The sequence below is a fragment of the Prionailurus bengalensis genome, chromosome F2, assembly GCF_016509475.1.
Source record: "Prionailurus bengalensis isolate Pbe53 chromosome F2, Fcat_Pben_1.1_paternal_pri, whole genome shotgun sequence".
NCBI lineage: Eukaryota > Metazoa > Chordata > Mammalia > Carnivora > Felidae > Prionailurus > Prionailurus bengalensis.
This window is the reverse complement of record NC_057353.1, coordinates 3,676,102-3,698,862: the sequence shown is the minus strand read 5'-3', so window position 1 is coordinate 3,698,862 and position 22,761 is coordinate 3,676,102. Positions and strand designations below refer to the sequence as shown.

General features: G+C 34.1%; 1 protein-coding gene across 1 annotated transcript in view; it reads right to left on the bottom strand.

The window, feature by feature from the left end:
• The window catches only part of SNTG1 (syntrophin gamma 1), an 888,222-nt gene that overhangs the window by 9,713 nt on the left and 855,748 nt on the right, over positions 1 to 22,761 (bottom strand). The window contains exon 19 of the mRNA XM_043601045.1: positions 21,189 to 21,299. Coding sequence (XP_043456980.1) covers positions 21,189 to 21,299 — 111 coding nt within the window. The remainder of the gene's footprint in view (positions 1 to 21,188; positions 21,300 to 22,761) is intronic.

The following is a 22,761-nucleotide window of genomic DNA, read 5'->3' as shown; positions in this document are numbered from 1 at the left end:
CAATGCAAAATTCTGTTTTTCTCATTTTCAAAGATTTCATGATTACTGTAATTTTTAGCACTATTTGTTTCTTTATTATGAGAAGAAAACATTGTACCTGATTGTTATACTCTAGGTTACTCCTTGGAAAATGCTTTCAAGTGTGTTGTTATTTTTTAAATTTTTATTTTCAAAATGTTTACATTTACATCATTAAAATAAAAATGTTGTTACATTTCTTCTATAGGTAAATGGTGACTTTCGGCAAAAGGGAAAAAAAGATCACACCATAGACATATTCCCCTTGACAGTTACTTATTTTAGAGGCAGTTAATATATTTGTTTTTCCTTAAAGATGTTAATTTAAACTTATCACTTTCCAAGTTAAAAATGTTTTGCACTCTTAACACATGAGAAAATAAAATTCAATAGCTCATAAAAGAAAATAGAAGACTTGAAAAATAAATTATGTACAAAGAAGACAATTTCTTAGAAATAAAAATGGTTCGGCATCCTCAGTGATTCCCAGTTTAGAAGCTCTTTTATAGGTAGAAGCATGTGCTGCCCACATACGTCCTTCACCCCATATTTCTTTTCCTAATTCAATCAACAGTTTTAAATAACCTTTCAGATAAAGCAATGGGTATGTCAATTACATACACACACACATAACTGACTTCAATGTTTTCTCCCTGATTTATTTCCTGGTGCTTCTGTTTCTTTTACAGTCTGAAGCACAACCAACGTGGATGGATGCAGGATCTGCCCTCTTAAATAGGTGTCCCTGCCCCCTCCTCATGCTTTTCTCCGTAGCCTGAGTAGCTGGTGCTCTCGATAATTTTCAGTGAAAGGATCTTGGAATTTTATAGGACCTTTGGTTCCAGATGCCAGAAAAAAGTTAGAAATTGTGCAAAGCAGCATAGGAAGGCTATCCTTCATTTCCAATGCAGAGGGAGATCCTTCATACCAAAACCTACCCGGGTTGGTGATTTTTAAACGTCCTCATCTATGAGACCTCAATGCTACATATGAATTTGTCTAAATTGCCAGTCATTCTCCAGAAGACAAACCAACACATCACGGACTCTTTAATAAGGATCTTTGACAGCCACTTACTGAGCACACAAAATGTTCCATATATTGCGTTATATGTTCAGTCTTTACCATCACAACCACAGAAGAGGTTGTCCCTTAGAGCACTCTTTTAAGGCAGACACTTCTATCCACAATTTATAATGAGAAAAGGAAGATTTATGGAGATTAGCTAGAAGGTGGTATTACGGGAAGTCAATCCTTGATTTCTGACTTGAGTCTTACTGAACCAGATATTTGTGAAAAGGTATCCTGTGGCAGCACAGAGTCACTGAGACTGTGGAGATTACGGGCAGGAAATGGTTTTGGGGAAAATCCTCCAATGACCAAATCAATGTAAAAATGTTTCTGTACTCTGCACTGTTCCTCTAAATAGGAACACAATTGCTTTTTTCCTTCTCTTATTGTACTGTGCATAAAAGCACTACCTTGGCTTCCAGATCTCAAATTTAGTAATTTAGGATTAATATCCTATATACACTAGCTTAGGAAATATTTTAAGCATTTCCTTGGAGGGAATTGCTACGAATTTCAATGAATAAAGCTTCTTTGATGTTTTTCAAAGACAACCTGTTTTGAAGTCAGTGGACTGTCTGGCCATATTATATCAAATTATAATTTTAAAACACATACACATAAATATAAAAACAAAACATTAGAAGTAGTGAAGAAAAAATATATGGCTGGAAAATTTAGTAGGAACAACTATGAGAATGCCAGTAATCCTTGATATAGTAGTGTTTACATTAACATCAGCTATAAGCCACTTTTTTTTTTAAAGTTCCCAATAGCAATAATGATTTTTTGGTAAATTGTCAAATAGCTACAAACAATATTGCTCATGACTTCAACTGGGAACCATTTCCCTGTTCTACTAGGAAAGTTCTGAGAAGTTAAATGAGGCTTTGGAAAACAGATGGCAAATTTATTAAGCTTTCTGAGTAATGAAGTGAGAATTTATGAGTTTCTCCTTTCAGAGAAAAATGCATAATGGGCTTTTGTATTATGACATTGAGCTCATACAGCCATAAAGAACAATAACAAAAACGAAAAGGAAAAAAAAAAAGTTCCCCCAACTCCCAGGTAAATCCACATGACTTTTTTTTCAGTACTTATGAGAACTTTTCACAACCAAAGAGTTAATTAGAACTTTTATCTTGTAATACATATGGCAACTCAAGCAGTCATGTCCCCCAAACAAACCATATTACTTGTTAAATAAGCTTCGGTTATATGCGTTCACCTTGTAACTGGAAATGTACATATGTGTTATTAAATTAAAGCATGTTTCATCAATAATTATCTCTTTATTATTACATATTACAAGATATGAGTCTACTGTCTAAACTATTTTATCACTCCTTAAATCATTTTCAAAATAAAAGAAACACTGTACAGCTTCCATATTTAATCATCTTTTCTGACCCATATTTTAAGTTCTGGGTCCCCTATTTTTTTAAATTTCTTTGTACGAGTTTACTGTGATATCTTTGACATACACGATTGTATGCATTTAAGGTGGATGATTGGGTGCTTTGATATTTGCACACATTGTGAAAAGAGCACCCAAATCAAGCTAATTAGCATATGATCACATCTACATACTTACCATTGTGTTTGCAGGGGTGGAGAGAGATTTTATTTTAAATACGCAATATAGTGTTGTTAACTATCGCCAGTCACATTATATATTAGGTTCTATTCATTTTGCATGACTGAAATTTTGCACCCTTAACCAACATCACCTCATTTCCCCCTCCCCCAAGCCTCGGCAATCACCCTTCTACTTTCTGCTTCAAGGTTTGACTGGTTTAGATGCAATGTGTGAGTTAGATTGTGCGCTATTTTTTTCTGTGTCTTGCCTATTATTTTAGTTAGCATAATGCCCTCCCATTCCATCCATGTCACAAATGGCACAAAATCCTTTTTTATGAGGTTGAACAGTATTTCACTGTGTGTGTGTGTATAATATATTCTTGATCTGTCAAAGGACAGTAAGTTTTGTCCCATCGCTTGCCTATTATGAATAATGCGGCAATGAACATGGCAGTGTAGATATGTTTTCAAGATAGTGATTTCATTTCATTTGGAATGTACCTGGAATCAGGATTGCTGGATAATACAGTAATCCTATTTAATATTCTGAGAAATGTCCATACTGTTTTCCATAGTGGCTGTGCCAATTTACATCCCCATCATCAGTACACAAGGCCTCGCTTTTCTTCACATTCTTGCCGACACTGTTATTGTTTATCTTTTTGGTAAGAGCCATCTTCATAAGTGTGAAGTGATATCTCATTATGATTTTGATTTACATTTCCCTGGTGATTACTGATGTTGAGCATGTTTTCATATAGGCGTTAGTCATACAAATTTTTTCTTTTGAGAAGGGTCTATTAGGACATTCGCCCATTTTTTAATTGAGTTATTTGTATTTTTGGTATTGATTTGTTTGAGTTCTTTATATATTTTAGACATTACTATTGGCTATACAGTCTGCAAACAATTTTCCTTTTCTGTAGATTGCCTTTTCATTTTCTTGATCATTTCCCTCCCTGTACAGAAGCTTTCTAGTTTGATGTGGTCCCACTTGTCTATTTTGTCTTGTGTTGTCCATGTTTTTGGCATCATATCCAAACAAATTATTGCCAAGACTGATGTAAAGAAGTTCTTTCCTTATGTTTTCTTCTAGGAAACATGGTTGCATGGTTTCAGGTCATACATTTAAGCCTTTGTGTTAATTTTTATGTATGCTATGAGATATTGATCCAGTTTTATTCTTTTGCATGTGGTTATCTAGTTTTCCCAGCATCCCTTGTTGAAGAACCATTCACTGTGTGTTCTTGGAATCTTTGTCAATGAGCAGTTGATTATAAATGTGTGGGTTCATTTCTGGAATCTGTATTCTAATCATTGGTCTATATGTTTATATTTCTGGCAGTACTGTACTGTTTTGGTTACTGTAGCTTTGTAATATAATTTGAAGTTAGGAAATGTGATCCTACAGCTTTCTTCTTCTCACTTAAGGTTGCTTTAGCTACTTGGGGTCTTGTGATTCCATATGAATTTATGATTTTTCTATTTCTGAAAAAAACATGATTGTGATTTTGGTAGATATTCCATTGAATCTACAGATCATTTTGGGTAATATGAATATTTTAACAATGTTAATTATTCCATTTCATAAACATGGGATGTCTTTCCATTTATCTGTGTCTTTTAGAATTTCCTTCATCAGTGTTTTATAATGTTCAGTGTATAAATCCTGCATTTCTTTGTTTAATTCTTAAGTAATATACACTTTTTGTTGTGATTGTGAATAAGATTGTTTGCCAAATTTATCTTCAGTTTTCTGCTAGTGTACAATTATGCCACTGATTTTTATGTCAATTTTGTATCCTGTGAATTTACTGAATTTTAGTTTTAATCATAATTTTGTGGAATCTTCAGGGTTTTCTATGCATATTATCACATCATCTGCAAGCAGAAATAGTTTTACCTCTTTGCTTCCAATTTAGAAGTCTTTTATTTACATTTCTTGCCTAATTTCTGGTTAGCACTTTTGGTACTTTGTTGAATAGCACTGGCATAAGTGGGCACACTTGCCTCATTCCAGATTGTAGAAGAAATGTTTTCAGTGTTTCCCTATTCCTTATGATGTTAGTTGTGGGTTTTCCAAATATAACCTTATTGTGTTTATATTTGTGGGTTTTTTGTACTTTTTTTATTGCAAATTTTTATAATGAAAAGATGCTGAAGTTGGTCAAATGCTTTCTGTATCTATTGAGATGATCGTGGTAATTTTCTCTTTTATTCTGCTAATGTAGTCTTTTACTCTGCTAATATCACACTGACGTTTGTATGTTGAACCATCCTTTTATCCCAGGCATAAATTCCCTTTATGATACTCTTAATGTGCTGTTGATTTTGACTTCCTAGTATTTCACTGAGGATTTTTGAATCCACGTTCTTTAGCGATACTGGCCTGTAGTTTACTTTCATTTAATCCTGTCTTTGTCTAGCATTGGAATCAGGGTAATTCTACCTTCATAAAATCATTTTGGGAGTGTTTCCTCTTGTATTTTTTAAGAGTTTAAAAAAGGTCAGTATTAATTCTTCTTTGAATGATTGTTAGTATCACCTATGGATCCTTTTGATCCTGGGTTTTTCTTTATTGGAAGGCTTTTGATCAGTGATTCAGTCTCCTTGTTTGTTATCGCCATAATAAGAAGAACCATATCCACAATTAAACTTTCACTGTCTAATTTTTGTTATATTTTTGTCACTATTTAGTTGGGGTTATTAAAGGTGAAAAACTAAGAATCAGACTCATTAGGACAATTATATTTTTTAGAAGTGGCATTAATAGTACTTTAAAAATACAGTTCTACTTTTGGAATGATGGAGTAGATATGTTTCCTTATTTCTCCCCCTGAGTGTAATAAAAAGCTCTGGAAATAGTATGTAAAAACAAACAACAGGACACTGTGAAAGGAGAGGAGAAGGCAGATAAGCTAGGGATCCAGAGACCTCTGGACTTGAGGAATAAGACCCTGGTGAGTTCTCATGGTGAGTTTTTCTTTTTGCATCATATATTCCAAACAAGGCTGGGAACCCAGAAACATCACTGATTATAGAAAAACAAACAAATGAAAAAAAACACGAAATGAAAAAAACCCAACAGATATCGACTTTCTCTAGCCATATCACCTGAAAAGGGGCAGTCTAGTCAGGCAGAAAATGTGCATCCATTAATTGTTCTACTCTGGACAAATGCTACGGAAAAACTGAGACCTTACTCTTGTTTCCATTAGCCAAGGTCTAGGCTCCTACTCTTGTGAAGCCATAATGAGGTTATATCCTGGGCCATAAAGAAAATGTCAACTAATTAGAAAAAAAAATTGAAGTCATACAGAGTATGTTCTCTGACAAACTGTATCAGACTAGAAATAAATTCTAGGAAGATAACAGGAAAATCTCCAAACACTTAGAAATTAAGTATCACACTTCTAAATAAAATCTGTTGATCAAAAAAAGAAACCTTGAAGAAAATTAAAAACATATTGATTTGCTTTAAAATAGAAATGCAATGTATCAAAGTTTGTGGAATGCAGTAAATGCAGTGCTAGGAAAGAAACTATAGCATCAAATGTTTGTATTAGAAATAAGGAAGTTTCAATTCAACAATCTAAAAATACTACCTTGTGAAATTAGAAAAAGAAACAACATCATGCTGAACGGTGAAAGACTAAATCAAAGAAACCAGAAAGAAGCAAATTAATAAAATTAAGAGCAGAAATCATAGAGTTGATTACAGAACTCTAAGAGAAGATTAATGAAAAAATAATTCTGGTACTTTGAAATGTTTCTGTAAAGACTAACAGAAAAATAGAAAAAAGGTATGAATTACTCACAGGAATGGAACTGGGGTATCATTATAAAGTCTACAGACTTCAAAGCAACAATAATGGAATGAAGAATATGGAAATACTATAAGAAAGTCTACACACATAAATTTGACAACTTAGAATTGACCAAGTCCTTGAAAAGTAAAAATTACAGGGTGTGCCTGGGTGGCTCAGTCGGTTGAGCATCCGACTTCAGCTCAGGTTATGATCTCATGGTGCGTGGGTTCAAGCCCCGTGTCAGCCTCTGTGCTGACAGCTCAGAGCCTGGAGCCTGCTTCTGATTCTGTGTCCCCCTCTCTCTCTTCCCCACCCCTGCTTGTGCTCTGTCTCTGTTTTTCAAAAATGAATAAACATTTAAAAAATTTTTTAAAAAAGTAAAAATTACCACAACTCATTTAAGACGAATACATCATTTGAATAGCTATCTGTTAAGTCAACTGAACTAATAATTTTAAAAGTCTCAAAAAGGAAATTTCCTGGCTCAAATGTTTTCATTAGAGAACTCTACCAAACCTTTAAAGAATCAATAATTCTACACAGTATCTTCCAGAAAATAGAAGAGAAGGAAACATTTCCAACTCATTTTATAAGACGGTTTTATCCTGATACAAAAACCAGGCAAAGATAGTATCAAAAACAAAGAGACAAACAAACAAAATACCAAAAATCCCTAAGGACCAATATTCCTCATGAATATAAACAGAAAAATATTTAACACAATTTTGACAAAAGTAATTCATCAGTATATATACATTACGCATCATTATCAGGTAAGATTTATTTTAGGAATGTCAGACAGGTTCAACATTTGAAAATCTATTACATATCCCACCATATTAATAAGCTACAAAATTTACGTAGCCATACTAATTGATAAACATTCACAATGAAAACTTTCAGAAAAATAAAAATAGAGGGGAACTAACACAACCTGAGGAAAAAAAAAAACTTCTATTAAAGATTTGAAACAACATCATGCTGAACGGTGAAAGACTAAACGCTTTCCTCTAAAATAAGGAACAAGTGGAGAATGTCCACAGTCACCAATGATGTTACTATGGTATTTGTAGACACGATAGGCAAGAAAATGAAAGCAATGTGCTACAGGTCAGAAAAAAGAAATATATCTTTCTTTAATTTGCATGTCTTGATCTAGGTAGACAAACCCAAGGAATCTTCAAAACAAAAACAAAAGACACCGAGAACCAACAGGTATATTTCTACAGGTTTCAGGATACAATGTAAATACAAAAAAAATTAATTATATTTCTATAGTATAGCATTAATATTTGGAAAACAAAATTTTAAAAAATGCCTATTACATTCCTTCAAAAAATGATTTTCCTAAATGTAAATGCACCAATGGGGATTATCGAATGAAAAGTACACAATTCAGAATAATTAAATGAAAAGACCTAAAGAAACAAAAAAATATCCAGCTTTCATCGCTCTATCAACATAGTAAAGATATCAATTCTTAACTTGATGTATGTTTTATGCTATCCTTGTCAAAATCCTAGTGAAATTATTCATAGATACAGACAAGGTAATTATAAAATGTCTATTGAAAGATAAAGGGACTACAATAGCTAAAGCAATTCTGGAAAGTAAGAATAAAATAGAAGGAATCATTTGGTTTTTTTTTTTCATTTAAAGTATGGTTAATGTATGCAGAATTATATAATATTGACAGGGATAGATAAACGAAGAAACAATGCCACACAAGTATGCCCAACACATGTTTTTACAAAGCTATAAAAGCAATTCAATAGAGAAAAATAGTCTTTACAACAAATGTTGCTGAAGTAATTGGGCATCGATAGACAAACCAGTGAAGGTCAGTTCAAACCTAACAGCTTACAGGAAGAAAGTGAACTCAGATGTGTTATGGTTAAATGTAAATGTCAGGCCCAGGGAATTTTTTGAAGATAGCACAGGAGAAAAATCTGGCACCTGGACCTGTTGAAAAATTCTTGACATGACACCAAAGACATACTCTATAAAAGAATTAATAATGGGGTTTATGAAAATGTTAAATCTTTCTCTGCAAGATACCCTATTAAGTTGAAAGACAACCTACGTATTGGAAGAAACTATTTGCCAACAGCGTATCTGACAAAGCCTCACAGATAGAATAAAGAACTCATAAAGCTCAAGAGTAAAACAAACTAAAAAATACAATTAGGAAGTGGTCGACAAACAGAGACATTTCAAAGAGGGGATGTACAGGTACAAAATGGGCACATGAAAAGTTGTTCACCATGGCTAGCCATTAGGGTATTATAATGTATACTAAGACTATGAAGAAAACCACTAAAATAAAAAGTAATAACAATTCCAAATGCTGGTGAGGATGTAGAGAAACTGGATTCCTCACACATTACTGTTGGAAACATGAAATGTTAGAGCCACTCAGAAACATAATTTGACATTTTCTTTAAAAACCAAACAACCGTTTTCCACACCGTTCTGAACAACGGTGCTCTTGGGCATTTGTCCCAGAGAAATGAAATCTCATGTCCAGGTAAAACCCTGCATGCTATTGTTCCTAACAGCTTTGTTCGCAGTAACTAAACACTGGAAACAAGCAAGTGTTCCTCAACAGGTAAATAGTTAAACAAATGTGTTCCACATCCATAAAATGGAATACTCCTCAGCAACAAAAAAGAAGAAACTATTGCTATCCATAGCTATTGGGGTGGATCTCAAGGTCGTTATGCTGAATGAAAAGGCATCAATCTCAAAACGGCACATATTGCATGATTTAATTTATACGATATTCTCAAATGACAAAATTACAGAAATGAAAAAGCAGATTCATTGTTACTAGGATTTAGGAATGGCAGAAGTTAGAGCTGGGCCAACACGACAAAGGAAGTCCTGTATCTTGATTGTGGAAATGGTTCTGCAAATGCACACATGCTAAAGTTGACCTATGACTATATACATATTGCATCAATGTCAAATTCCTGGGTTTTTTTTATATTATACTATAGATATATAAGATATAACCTTTGGGGGAAAGAAGGTAAAGACTACATGGAATGTCTCTGTGTTATCTTTATAACTTCCTGTGAACTTATATTGCACAATAAAAGGGATTTGGCAATGGCTCTCTTACTATATTAAATCTGTAGTTACAGTGGCAAATATTCAGTGCTTTATTTCCTTCAGTCTAAGAATAAGGACCTGTTCTGTCTAAAATCCCAAGCAGTGTCTCCTTACTCTATCACTCATTGCTGTGCAAATTCAGAAGCATTCGGATACACAGAAATGCTGATTATGCAATATCCAGGGCTATGGTCTTGTGAAAAGCATCAGAGTTTGATTTTTGGTAAAATCAATATATTGGGGCGCCTGGGTGGCGCAGTCGGTTAAGCGTCCGACTTCAGCCAGGTCACGATCTCGCTGTCTGGGAGTTCGAGCCCCGCGTCAGGCTCTGGGCTGATGGCTCGGAGCCTGGAGCCTGTTTCCGATTCTGTGTCTCCCTCTCTCTCTGCCCCTCCCCCGTTCATGCTCTGTCTCTCTCTGTCCCAAAAATAATAGACGTTGCAAAAAAATTTTAAAAAAATCAATATATTAATGAGCATTTCAAATGCAATTTTCCATAAGCATGCTACTTTCAAGGAAAAATGCCAGTATTTTTTCCAGTATGTGTTCTTATCGCTATGGAAGACAAAGGAACTAATTTTGAGTAATAGTCAAAGAAGTGTGTGTTGTACAATTTCATTCTTTCTCAACTACTTTGGCTAATCTGGATCCCCTGCATTTTCATTAAATTTTAAGATTAGCTTGTCAATTTCGACAATAAAAACAGCTGGCTTTTTTGAAAGGGTTTTTATTGAATCTGTTGTTCAGTTTAGGGAGAAATTGCTTTTTTTCACAGTATTGTTTTCTAATGAACAAATATAGAATATCTTTCCCTTTAGGCAAATCTTTCATATTTCTTACAACGATGTTACATTGTTTTCAGTGTATAAGTTTTGCACTTCTTTTATTACATATTTTCCTATTTAATTGATTTAGATGCTAAGTAGAATTGTTTTCTTAATTTCATTTAGGAAGCGTTCATGGTTACGATATGTACTTGATAATTGTATGTTGATTTTGTATAATGAAACACTGCTGAACTCATTTATTAGTGAACATAGTATTTAGAGGGTTCCTTATTATTCTCAGTATACAAGATCAGCATGTGCGAACTGAGATAGTTTTATTTCTTTTTATTGTCTAACTGTCCTCGCTAAGCATCAGTACACTGTTGAGTAACGGTGGTAAAAGCAGACTTCTTCGTCTTGTTCCTGATCTTACCAGAAAAACATTTATTCTTACATTAAGCATGATGCTCACTATGGGTTACACAAGTTGCTCTTTAGTAGATTGAGGAATTTCCCTGCTTTTCCTATGCTGAGTGTTTTTATTATGGAAGGGTCTTGGGCTTGTCAAACCTCTATGCTTCTGTATTTACTGAGACAATACATCTATTTTAAATTCTATGAATATGGTGTGTCACATCGATTGATTTGGGGGTGATAAACCAATCGTGCATTCTTGTAATAAATCCCACTTTGTCATGGTTTGTCAATATTTTAAAACCCTGCTGGATTCCATTTCTATTAGTATCAATAATATTAATACTATTATATTATATAATTCAATATATCATATTGTATAATAATATTGTTAGTATTGTGTTCATTTATGAAGTCATTTTCTTTATGGGAAGTCCTCAAATTATTTTAATGCTTACTTTCATTAGGTCTAATCAACTTACTATTTCTCCTGGAGTCATTTTTAGTAGGCAGCCTGTGTCTTTCCATAATTCCTTTCATCTAAGTTACCTAGTTGGTTGACATAAAGTCTCGTTCCTTTATTCTCTGTTTATCTTTTTTTAATATGCTCCATCAGGAATGATGTCCTCTCTGTCATTCATGATTTTAACAATCTGAGTCTTTTCTATGCTTTATGAGATTTCTCAAAGGGTTCTCAATTTGGCTTATCTTTCAAAGCATCAACTTTTGATTTTGGTGATATTATGTCTCGCTTTTATCTTCTATTTTATATTTTTCTGTTCTAATTTTTATTACTTTCTTTGTTCTGCTTGCTTTAATTTCAATTTAGTGTTATTTATCTAGTTTCTTTACATGAAAATCCGGGATGCTGATTTGAGATCTTTTCTTTTTTAATTAAACATTTATAGATGTGACTTTTCCTCAATCACTGACCTATCTGCATTTCATAAATTCTAATAGATTGCTTTTGGTTTTCACTTATCGCAAAATATTTACTTATTTTTCTTGTGATTCAACCTTTGACTCACTGACAGTTTCCCTGTTTTCCTTCTCCCCATCACGTACAGTCGATTCTCATTATTTGTGGAATCTCTATTGCAAATTTACCCACGTGCTGATATTTATTTGTAATTCCAAAATCTATTCACACTGTTTTCACGGTCATTTGTGGATATATGCAAAGCAGTGAAAAATTTTAGTGACACGCCATGTACTTTCCCAGCAGAGGCCAAACAAGGTGATACTTGGACTTCCTGTTTGAGCCCTCATATTATAAACTGTACACCAAACGTAGCTTTTTTTGCACTGTATTTAGTGTCAAGATTTTCACATTTTTGTATCGTATTTAAACTTTGTACCTTGTATTTAAACTTTGCTGTTTAAAATGTCCCCAAAGCACAGTGCTGATGTGCTGTTTGATGTTTTAATTGCAGGAACATTGTAATGCGCTTACAGAGAGAACACACATGTTGGGTAAGCTTTGTTTGGGCATAAGCTATAGTGCTGATGACTGCGAGTTCAATGTTAAAGAATCAACAGTAATATTAAATAAGTTGTCTTTAAATGAAAACACACATAAAAACAAAGCTATTTATTAATTAATTAGTTGATGAAAATGCTGTGACCAGAGGTTTGCAGGAACTCAACCCTGTATTTCCCCTAGAAGCAATATTTCAATATTTGCTGAATTACTGGTCATGAAGACTTTATAGCACATAATTATCACAAAAACAAGAATCAACTGTATTTATGAAGTTCCCCCATTCTCTTCTGTTGCTTATTCTAATTTAATCTCATATTGATGGAGAATGTATTTTATATTTCAATCCTTTTGGATGTATTGAGACTTTTTAAAAAAATTTTTTTAACGTTTTATTTTTGAGACAGGGAGAGACAGAGCATGAACAGGGGAGGGTCAGAGAGAGGGAGACACAGAATCTGAAATAGGCTCCAGGCTCTAAGCTGTCAGCACAGAGCCCGACACAGGGCTCGAACTCACCGACCGCGAGATCATGACCCGAGCCGAAGTCGGCTGCTTAACCAACTGAGCCACCCAGGAGCCCCTGTATTGAGACTTTTCTATGTCATAGCATAGGATGTATCATGAAGAACATTCTTTGAGTAGTTGAGAAAAAGATGTATTCTGCTGTTGTTGGGTAGAATGTCCTCTAGATGTCTCAAACTAGCTGTTTTCTAAGTCTTCTCGTTACTTATTCAACTTCTTCCCAGTTCCATCCATAATTGTAAATGAGGTATTGAAGTTTGCAACTCATATGGTTGGGTTTTCCTTCATGCATTTAACTAATATTACTAGGTGCATGTATATCTACAATTCCTGTGTTTTCTGGACAAATTCACTTGTTCCACACTATAAAATGCCCCCTTTTTTTTCCTCATGTAACAGTTATGTTTTAAAGTCTATTTTGTCTGATATTAACATAGGCACTTTAGTTCTGTTTTATTATTGCTTCTAGCATATATATGTCATATATATATGTATATATATTTCCATTTTTTAACCTTCAATCTATCTGTGTTTCTGAATCTAAACCCTATATATTATAAACAGCATTTAATTGGACAATGTTTTTCCTATTTTTTCAATTTCTACCTTAAACTGAGGCATTTAAACATTTTACATTGGATGCAATCACTCTAAATGGAGTATTTTCATCTGCCATTTTGCTCATTTTTTCCTATGTTATTATTATTGATGAGCCCATGTATGTGATTTTCTCTTTTTGTCTTTGATTTTCACCAAATTGACTCTAATAAAGTCTAGGTATGGTTCTCTTTGAATTTATCCTACTGGAGTTTTTTGTTGTTGTTGTTGTTGTTGTTGTTTTGGTTTTTGTTTTGTTTGTGTGTTTTGTTTTGAGGGTTGACACACAATGTGACAGTTTCAGGTGTACAACATAGTGATTCAATAAGTCTGAATTATGCTGTGCTCACCACAAGTGTAGTTACCATCTGTCATCATACAATAATATTACAATATCATTGACTATATTCCCTAGACTTCATTCCCATGACTTATTCATTCCATCACTGGAAGCTTGTATCTTTTACTCCCCTTCACATATTTTGCCCACTGAATTTAGTGTAGATTATTTTTTAATTTATTTTGAGAAGTTTTCAAGTATTATTTCTTCAAATATTTTTTCTGTCCCTTTCTATTTTTCTTCTACTTCTTGGACTCTCATTATACATATGCAGATATGTTTGCCAACGTGCCACGGGGTACTGATTATAGTCGTTTTCTTTATTCTTTGTTATTTTCTTGTTGTTCTGATTGGTTAGTGTCTATTGTCCAATATTCAAGATTGTTGATTCTTTCTTCTGCCAACTGAAATCTTGTTAAGTCCCACTAGTAAATGTTTCATTTCAGTTAATGAATATTTCAACTATAGACACTTTTTTATGTAACCTCTCCATTGTTACTTGCTATTTGGTAAGACACCATTGTCATATTTTTCTTTAATTCTTTAGACATTGTTTTCTCTAATAATTTAAATATATTGATTATAGCTAATTTAAAGTCTTTGTCTACTGAATCCAAAATCTGAGCCCCATTCAAGGCATAATCTGTTGGTTGGTGTTTATCCTGTACATACTTTTCTGCTTTTTGCACACATCATAATTTTTTTGATGGGAACTATTTTAGATAATATCTTGTAACAACTCTTGGCATTAGATTGTTCCACTTTCCCAAAGTTTATTGTTGGTGTTTCAGTTGTTGTTGTTTTTCTTATTGCTATTTCTTTGTTTAGCACTTTCTTGCATTAAATCTATAGAATGTGTATTCTCTGTAGTGTGTTCATAAAATTCTCTGTTTTATACTTTTTTTTTTTACATGTTTAAGCCTCACTGCCTATTGCTCACATCTAGGTCAGCCAACTATTGGTCAGACACTTTCATTATGCGTATTGCCTATAAGTCTGTTACATCTTACTATGGAAATCTGCATGTGAAGGCACATCTTCCAATTTCAGGACATTTACAAGACAAATTTAACTTTAACCTCCTGACTGTGTGTGTTCTCCAGTTCAGTCAGAGTAAGCAACTGGTGTCTTTTGTGTTCCCAGGTCTCTCCTGGGCATGCACACAGCCTTGATCATAAGTCCCCAAGAGTATGTCAGAGCTTTCCCTAAATTCATAATCATTGTCTAGTTTTCCAAGACTTTCTTTTAAATTCCAGCCCAGGCTTTTGTTTGCTCCAGTGGAAATCTCAGGCTTAGGTGGTCAAGATGTTGTGGCAGGTTGCTGTTGTTTTAGTTCATGTCCTGGGGTAGATCCTCTGTTTCCTTTTGTCCCCCCCCCCCCCCCCCCCCCCCCCCCGCTGAGCTATGTGCTGAGTCACACAGCCACCACACTGAGAATAGAGAATTCTCAGGAAGCTGCAAATTAAACCAAATTATTGATTCTGCTCTGGATGAAGTCAGACCACTCCATTTTCTGCAGTGCTACTGGCTTTTGGCTACAAAGCCACTGTCTAGGAAGGGAGGGTGTTTGAACATCTTCAAATTAAAACTTTAAAATGAACCTCATTATGTTACTGAGCGAGGTCCAGTAGTTTCTCTTAGTCAATTTTCAGTTCATTCTGTGACTTTGGTTATTTTTCATTTTTGTCAATTTGGCTAATTTCTGGAATGCTTGAAAACAGGTGCTTGAACTCAGTTGCTTTCCTGGCATTTCCACTGTTTTTGAGGGAGGCGAGTTCACTGAGGCCCTCCAGCCACTACTCCACTGGAATATTAAATTAAATCTTGATTTAAATTTCTGCTTTATACTCGGATTTTGAAAGTTTTGGGGTGTGACGTAGTTTTCCTCTTTACTAATCACAGCTCAGTTTTCCCTTTCACGCTGACGGCTGAAGTACATACTCAGTTTGAGGGGATTTTTTGGTAGTTTCTATTTTTCTCTCCTTCCTTTACTCTTTTCTTCTCCTCCTTAATGCTGGCTGTGTTGGTAATGGAGTCACAGAGCTGTCTTTCATCTTATATTTTCCATATTTTATGCTACTGCACTTTGAGAGAATCCCTCAACTTTAGCTCTCTCTATTCTGCTATAGCATTTTTATTTCAAATATGAGATTCATATGTCACAAAATCTACTCATTAGGAGCTAGTTTTTAAAAACTAGCTGCAAGTCTATCTAAGCACTCTGTGGAGGCTAATGTACGTTCTGCTTTAGGGATCTTGTCCTGGATGATTGTTGCCATCATGGCTGAAGGTAAGCTGGAAGTCTGTCTCATGGAATAAGGGCTTCCATCATTTCTAGAGATTCTTGAGACATTCAGAGCTTGATCACAGCTTCAGCATGAAATAAACCCTTTATTACCTCTGCCTCGGAACAAGCTCATGGGGAAGAAGGGATTGACTACCCCATAAACTCAAGAGAGTTTTCGAACAATTCTCCTGACAACTGAACCACTGCACACTGTCAATCCCCACTCATTCACAGTGTATACATCGAGAACCTTCTGAGTGGGAATCACTCAATTAAATCTTTTTTAGGGTCTTCTGTCTTTTTTGGGTTATGGGCTCTTCTGTGAATTGATCCCATCTTTTCGCTTTTATGTTGATGGCACAAATTCCATTTCTACTTTTTCCCTACCTGTAACTCTCTGCCAATTCTAGGTTATTTTTGAACATGTAACAGACGTATGTTGGTATTCTCAAGTCTTCTGAGAAGGGCACATGTGCTCTTATCCTTATAAAACCATGGATTTAATACTCTCGATCTTACACTCAGGATGCTGAGCCTGAGCTTAGAAAACTAGTCCTAGATAACAGACATCACCTTTATACGTGGAAGCCAGAGTTCTTTAACTATTGAGCTCATATTCTTATACTATAGGGCATTGAACTTGTATAAAAATTAGATAAACAATAAGTAGCACATAAAGATAAACTGCATTATAGGATTTTAAATTTCTCAATAACATATTTATTTAGTTTTGCTTTATTTACTTCAGGCTGGGACAAGTGAGGTAATAACTTATTTTCTTCACATCTTTATTCACCAATGTGTACTTCATGTTTAACTTAAAAATAAATTTTGGGGGCACCCGGTGGCGCAGTTGGTTAAGTGTCCAACTCTTGATTTTGATTCAGATCATGATCTCATGTTCATGCGATCGAGCCCTGCATTGGGCTCTGCACCGTCAGCTCAGAGCCTGCTTGGGATTCTCTCTGTATCCCTCTCTGTCTCTGCTTCCCTCTCTCTCTCAAAATAAATAAATATACATTAAAAATATTTAACTTTAAGCTCTTTATACAAAATTAATGATTTTAAGAAAACACTCACAAATTATTCTCCAAGATTATAAAAGTTTTACAATGTACTTATTAAAGTACATGGAAACATCTCAACACATAACCTTCAAAACATTTCTCAAAATACTGTGAGTAGAAATCATGTCATTTTGATATCTTCTGTGTTAATCTAACTCATAAGGAAGCCAATCTTTCTAGGTAAGATAATTTTTTCTTCAAATAACATGGAATTTTATGTCATTGTTTTTGAAACTATGTTTATCATTTCTTCTCTTTTGTGAGACTATGTAAGCAAATGATATTGGGAATATGATAATAAATACTATTTTTGCTAAATATTTATTTATAAACTATCAGCCATATCAAATTATTCCATGCTTTAGATTACTACAAATTATGGCAAAGTTGTATGTATATGTAACTTACTTTTGGAAAATGAAATATTTTTTAAAATCTATGGACTAAAATGTAATGAATGCTTCCATTTGCTGAGTATTTTTTGTTATTTTACTAAAATTATTTTTTACTAGTTAAGATTTAATTCATTAATTGATTTTTAATTTTTTGGTCACTATTATTTAGATTATGCAATTAAAAGTGTACAATTGTCGGAGTGCCCGTGTGGCTCAGTCAGTTGAGCATCTGATGTTAGATCAGGTCATGATGTTGTGGTACATGAATTCAAGCCCCACATCAAGCTCTCTTCTCTCAGCCTGTCAGCACAGAGCCCGCTTCAGATTCTCCTCTCACTCTGCCCCTCCCCACCGTGTGCTCTCTCTCTGAAAAAATAATTAAACACATTTAAAAAAAAACAAAAGTGTACAACTGTCACTTATCATGAACAACTATAAATTTGAAGAATTGCCCAAGAAAACAATGGGTGAGGAATTTAGAGTTGGAGGGACAAAAATAACATTGCACAAATGCATTTTGAAAATCGCGCAATATCATGCTGATGTCTGTGATTTACTTCAAAATGTGCCAAGATAAGATGGGTTGACAGTTAAAGAGATGAAGACACAGATTTGTGATAAAGAAGTACAGTGCAGTGTAAATGGTAGAATTTAGATAGCGCATATAGGGTGTTTACTGTGAATTATTAACGTATGCTATATGCTTGAATATGTTCGTAATAAAATATTGAGAAGAATGCTTACAATCCTGCACTGTAAAGTAATGATCTAGTGTAATTAAGGAAATTATTTTATCCCTACCGACAAGTTCACAAATACTTCGAAATTCTCATGGCTTTAGTTCTGTTTCTGCTGCCTTGGTAACAATATTTATATTTATATTTATATTTATATTTATTTTTTATATTTTCCCAGATTTTTTTTAATGTTTATTCATTTTTGAGAGACAGAGAGAGACAGAACGCGGGTGGGGGAGGGCAGAGAAAGGGAGACACAGAATCTGAAGCAGGCTCCAGGCTCTGAGCTGTCAGCACAGAGCCCGACGTGAGGCTCAAACTCATGAACCGTTGAGATCATGACCTGAGCCAAAGTCAGGTGCTTAACAGACTGAGCCACCCAGGTGCTGCAATTTCTTAACCATAAGCCATCCTCTTGATGCATAAATCCAATAATGTTATATATGCTGGTATTCTCCTTGATGTTCTCCTGTGATGGTACTTTTTTATTGCTCACAAGTTGCAATTATAAAGGTTACAAAATAGTGATTGTGCTAGTTTTAATTCTTATACAATTTCTATGTCAGCTGAGGGATACACACCTGCATGGCCAAACAATCCTATAAAACTGATTGGTTAGTTTCATCTGCGTTAAATAGCCTCTATATTTAATTGGTATTTTCATGGTTACCCTTAGAGGTATTATTATAGCTCGTTTTATAGAAGGAGATGGCGCCTTTAAAGAAGTTCTGTAACTTACCAGTGGTCATACTGTTATTATTTTTAAGTCTGCTCTTTCTCCTATACAAAAATGACTGTCCATAAGTTTAAGAAACACATTCAATGAATATTTTCTGAAACTAGCTCCTAATAAACGAATTCATAAAATATTTTTTAAAATACTATAATAAGAGTGGCATCTGGGTGGCTCAGTCAGTTAAATGTCTGACTTCAGCTCAAGGCATGATCTCATGGTTCATGAGTTTAAGACCTGCACCTGTTTCTCTGCTGTCAGTGTGGAGCCTGCTTTGAATCCTGTCTTCCTGTCTCTCTGCCCTTCCCTCCATCACTTTCTCTCTCTCTCTCTCTCTCTCTCAAAATAAACATTTTTCTTTTTTTTTTTTTTTAATTTTTTTTTTTTTAATTTTTTTTTTCAACGTTTATTTATTTTTGGGACAGAGAGAGACAGAGCATGAACGGGGGAGGGGCAGAGAGAGAGGGAGACACAGAATCGGAAACAGGCTCCAGGCTCTGAGCCATCAGCCCAGAGCCTGACGTGGGGCTCGAACTCACGGACCGCGAGATCGTGACCTGGCTGAAGTCGGACGCTTAACCGACTGCGCCACCCAGGCGCCCCAAAATAAACATTTTTCAAAAATTGAAAAAAACCCACTATAACAAGAATGAGTAATATTTAGAAACAGATGGGTAACTAATAACTAGTAAGTATAATTAGCTGTATATATAACATATGCTACATTAAAATAAAGTCTAAATATTACAGTTAGTCATTGCATTGCATTTATATTTTTGCTTCATGTTGTCAACTAAGGACTCATTAGCACATTAGAAAAATTAGAAGAGAAGTAACATATCAAATGCTAAGCTGCTGTCAGCAGCTAGTGGTTGAGTTTCCACATTAGCCAGAAGAATATGGAACTGACAATATTAACATCATTCACCACTATTAGAGTATGTCCTGTGTTTTGAAAGATTGAGAAATCTAACAAAAGCTAAATATGGATAATTTGGGACAATGGTAATGCATCTTTTCGATGGTGATTTAAAGAGCAGTGTGAGTGGCTAGCACGAAGGAAACGGTCAATTAATCGGAGCGAGAGGGGAAAAGAGGAGGAGCTGTAGCAAGAGATAGAAGGCAGTTCCATGGGTGCATCTGTGTTTAGGGAAAAGGCAATGATGGAAATGCAGAATTGAAAATGATGAATGAAGTTAAATAAAAGGAGTGGGTGAAGTTACGATGGTATTTGTCTAAATTGATGGTAGACAAATCAAAGGCAAGGCCATGTGAAACGTCAATGCTTTACAGAAACACAGTCGGAAAAGATCCAGCAGAAAGGGGCTATATCCACAGTTCCTTCTATAAGCAACCTATAGTCTAAGTGGAGGCAGTAAGTCCAAAGATCAATGTAAGACAGAAATGGGGTATCCTCAGAGCAATTCAGACAAAACTCTAAGGAGAAAAGTTAAGAGACAAGCATGGGCAGATATATAAGGCAAGAAAGAAGTCATCCTGTTAAAAGGAGAGGGTCTGATACGCATATAGAGCAGTGTTACGGGAGACGTATAGTAGGATGTCCGAGAGGGTGACTCCTTGGAAGATTTTGACTGTCAGGCTGACCTACCCCCCCTGTTACAGGTATGTAACAGAATTATGCTAATTTTAATCCATCGTTGAAAAATTATATATGAGTTTGCATTTCCATACCATTAATAATTTTTTACTTTGGCATTTGTTATTTATCCTTTCCTTCACACTGGAATAATATATTTATAATTTATTCTGCCCCAAACATTGTTATTGTGAATTTCACTGTAGAGTAACTGAAATAATTTAAATTTTGAATATATACAAATATTAAATATTAAAATAAAGGTAGTGAACCTTTCTGACGAGTTTAAAGCCACATAGTCAATATATTTTGGAATACTGAAAATTTGCATGAGCAAAGCAACAAATAATTCATTTATTCATTTTATTGACACATAGTAACATGAGGAAAACAGGAATTGGTTTAAATAATATTTTTCTTCAGGGATTTGTATTCATATCCAAAGAGAGAGTAGATAATGGTAAAATACAATCAGAATTTAACTGAAATTTTGCCACTAAAATCTCAAAGTGATTTTATTCTTTTGGCCATGGGGGATATCCCAAAGGAAACAGATAATGTGTGTTTTTGCTCTTTTGTTTCCCCTAAATATTCTCCCCTTTGCTTCTTAATGGCATTAATGTAATTAGAGGTGGTTAATGTGATAAACCTGGATTTACCTTTGCTTCAATCTGCTTAGTATCTGGATTCTGAAACAAAAATTTGATTTTGCTCTTGCCATCATCTGAAGAACCTTTAAGCTGAGAAAACTTATACCTCCAAAGTACAGCCTACAGGGAACAAAAAAAGAAACATATGCAAGTCAGCATGATTAATATCTACATTCAAGCCAAGAAATAGTTCCCTTTTAAGTAGTAAAAGTTAATCATATTAAGTTAGTACGATATCCCACTATTAAAAAGTCAATTAAAACATATTGTATATATTATATTTACATTTATATTTATACATATTACACATTTATATTTACATCCATATAATAATAAATATAAATATATATATATATATATATATATATACCAAAGGCTATAATTTATTCGGCAATATATCCTTTAATTTCCAGAAATAAATTTAATAGCCATGAAACAATTATTTCAAAAAATATATGCAAATAAATCAATTTGAATATCCTGCTTTATATTATCATGAAATATCATCCAGTTCACTTAAAGCATATGTCTATGCTAGTGAATAAGCAAACCATTATTTGCTTTTTTTCTATTAATAGAAGTGATAAGGTGATTTTGAATTGACAATTCTGGAGATATTCTATAGTATTTTCTCTTAAAGCTCAAACAAATCTGTAGCTTTGTCAAGATAAAAGATCAGCCTGAGTAAATAATTATGACAAAAATTTACATAGCATCCTCATGAGAATGAACTAGAATAAGCATTTTACAGAACTAGCCCATGTGTCTATCTCAGTCAATATGATTATTTGACTAAAAGCCTTCTTCCAATATTGCAGAAGCAAGTTTAGGCAGAATGAAATATACGTAAGAACCAATAACGTTAGTTACAACATAACCGTGCACTTCCTGTTTGAATAGACAGTGACATGGGACCCAATGACATGTCCAACGATTTTTTTGTAAGTGATGTTCATGTATTTTTTTATTTTAGAAAAAAAACTTAGAAGCTTGTACAGAAAATTCTTATCACACGATTTGCTGTATTATTGATATCGCACATCATATGGTACACTGTCACAGTTAATGAGCCGATATTGGCACATTATCCCTAACTAGAGTCCACCATTTATTCAGTTTTTCTTAGTTTTAACCGAATGCCTTTTTCTTGTACAAGATTCCACCCAAGAATTTATTCATTGTGCCTTAGGCTCTACTTGTCTGTGACAGTTTCTCAGATCCTTGTCAGACTGCCCTTGGTAATTTGAGGAGTACTGGCCAGATACTTTGTGGAATGCCCCCTACCGGACTTTGATGTATTTCTCATAACTAGATGGGTCACAGATTTTACAGAAATGAAATAAGACTCTGTCATTTTTGTCAATAATCCCAGCATATATTTCTGAAAGGTTTCCATTTAAAATGTTATTACAATGGAGTGAAGTATTAAACTTCATTAGGTGACCTTAACATGATCAATAATTCATTTAAACATAAAGATATGTGAACAAAAAGCATGGCTTTATATATGAATTCCATTTCTTAATATTCTTACCTATTAAAGTTTTAATAATACTTTGCATGTTTCCAACCTTTTAAAATT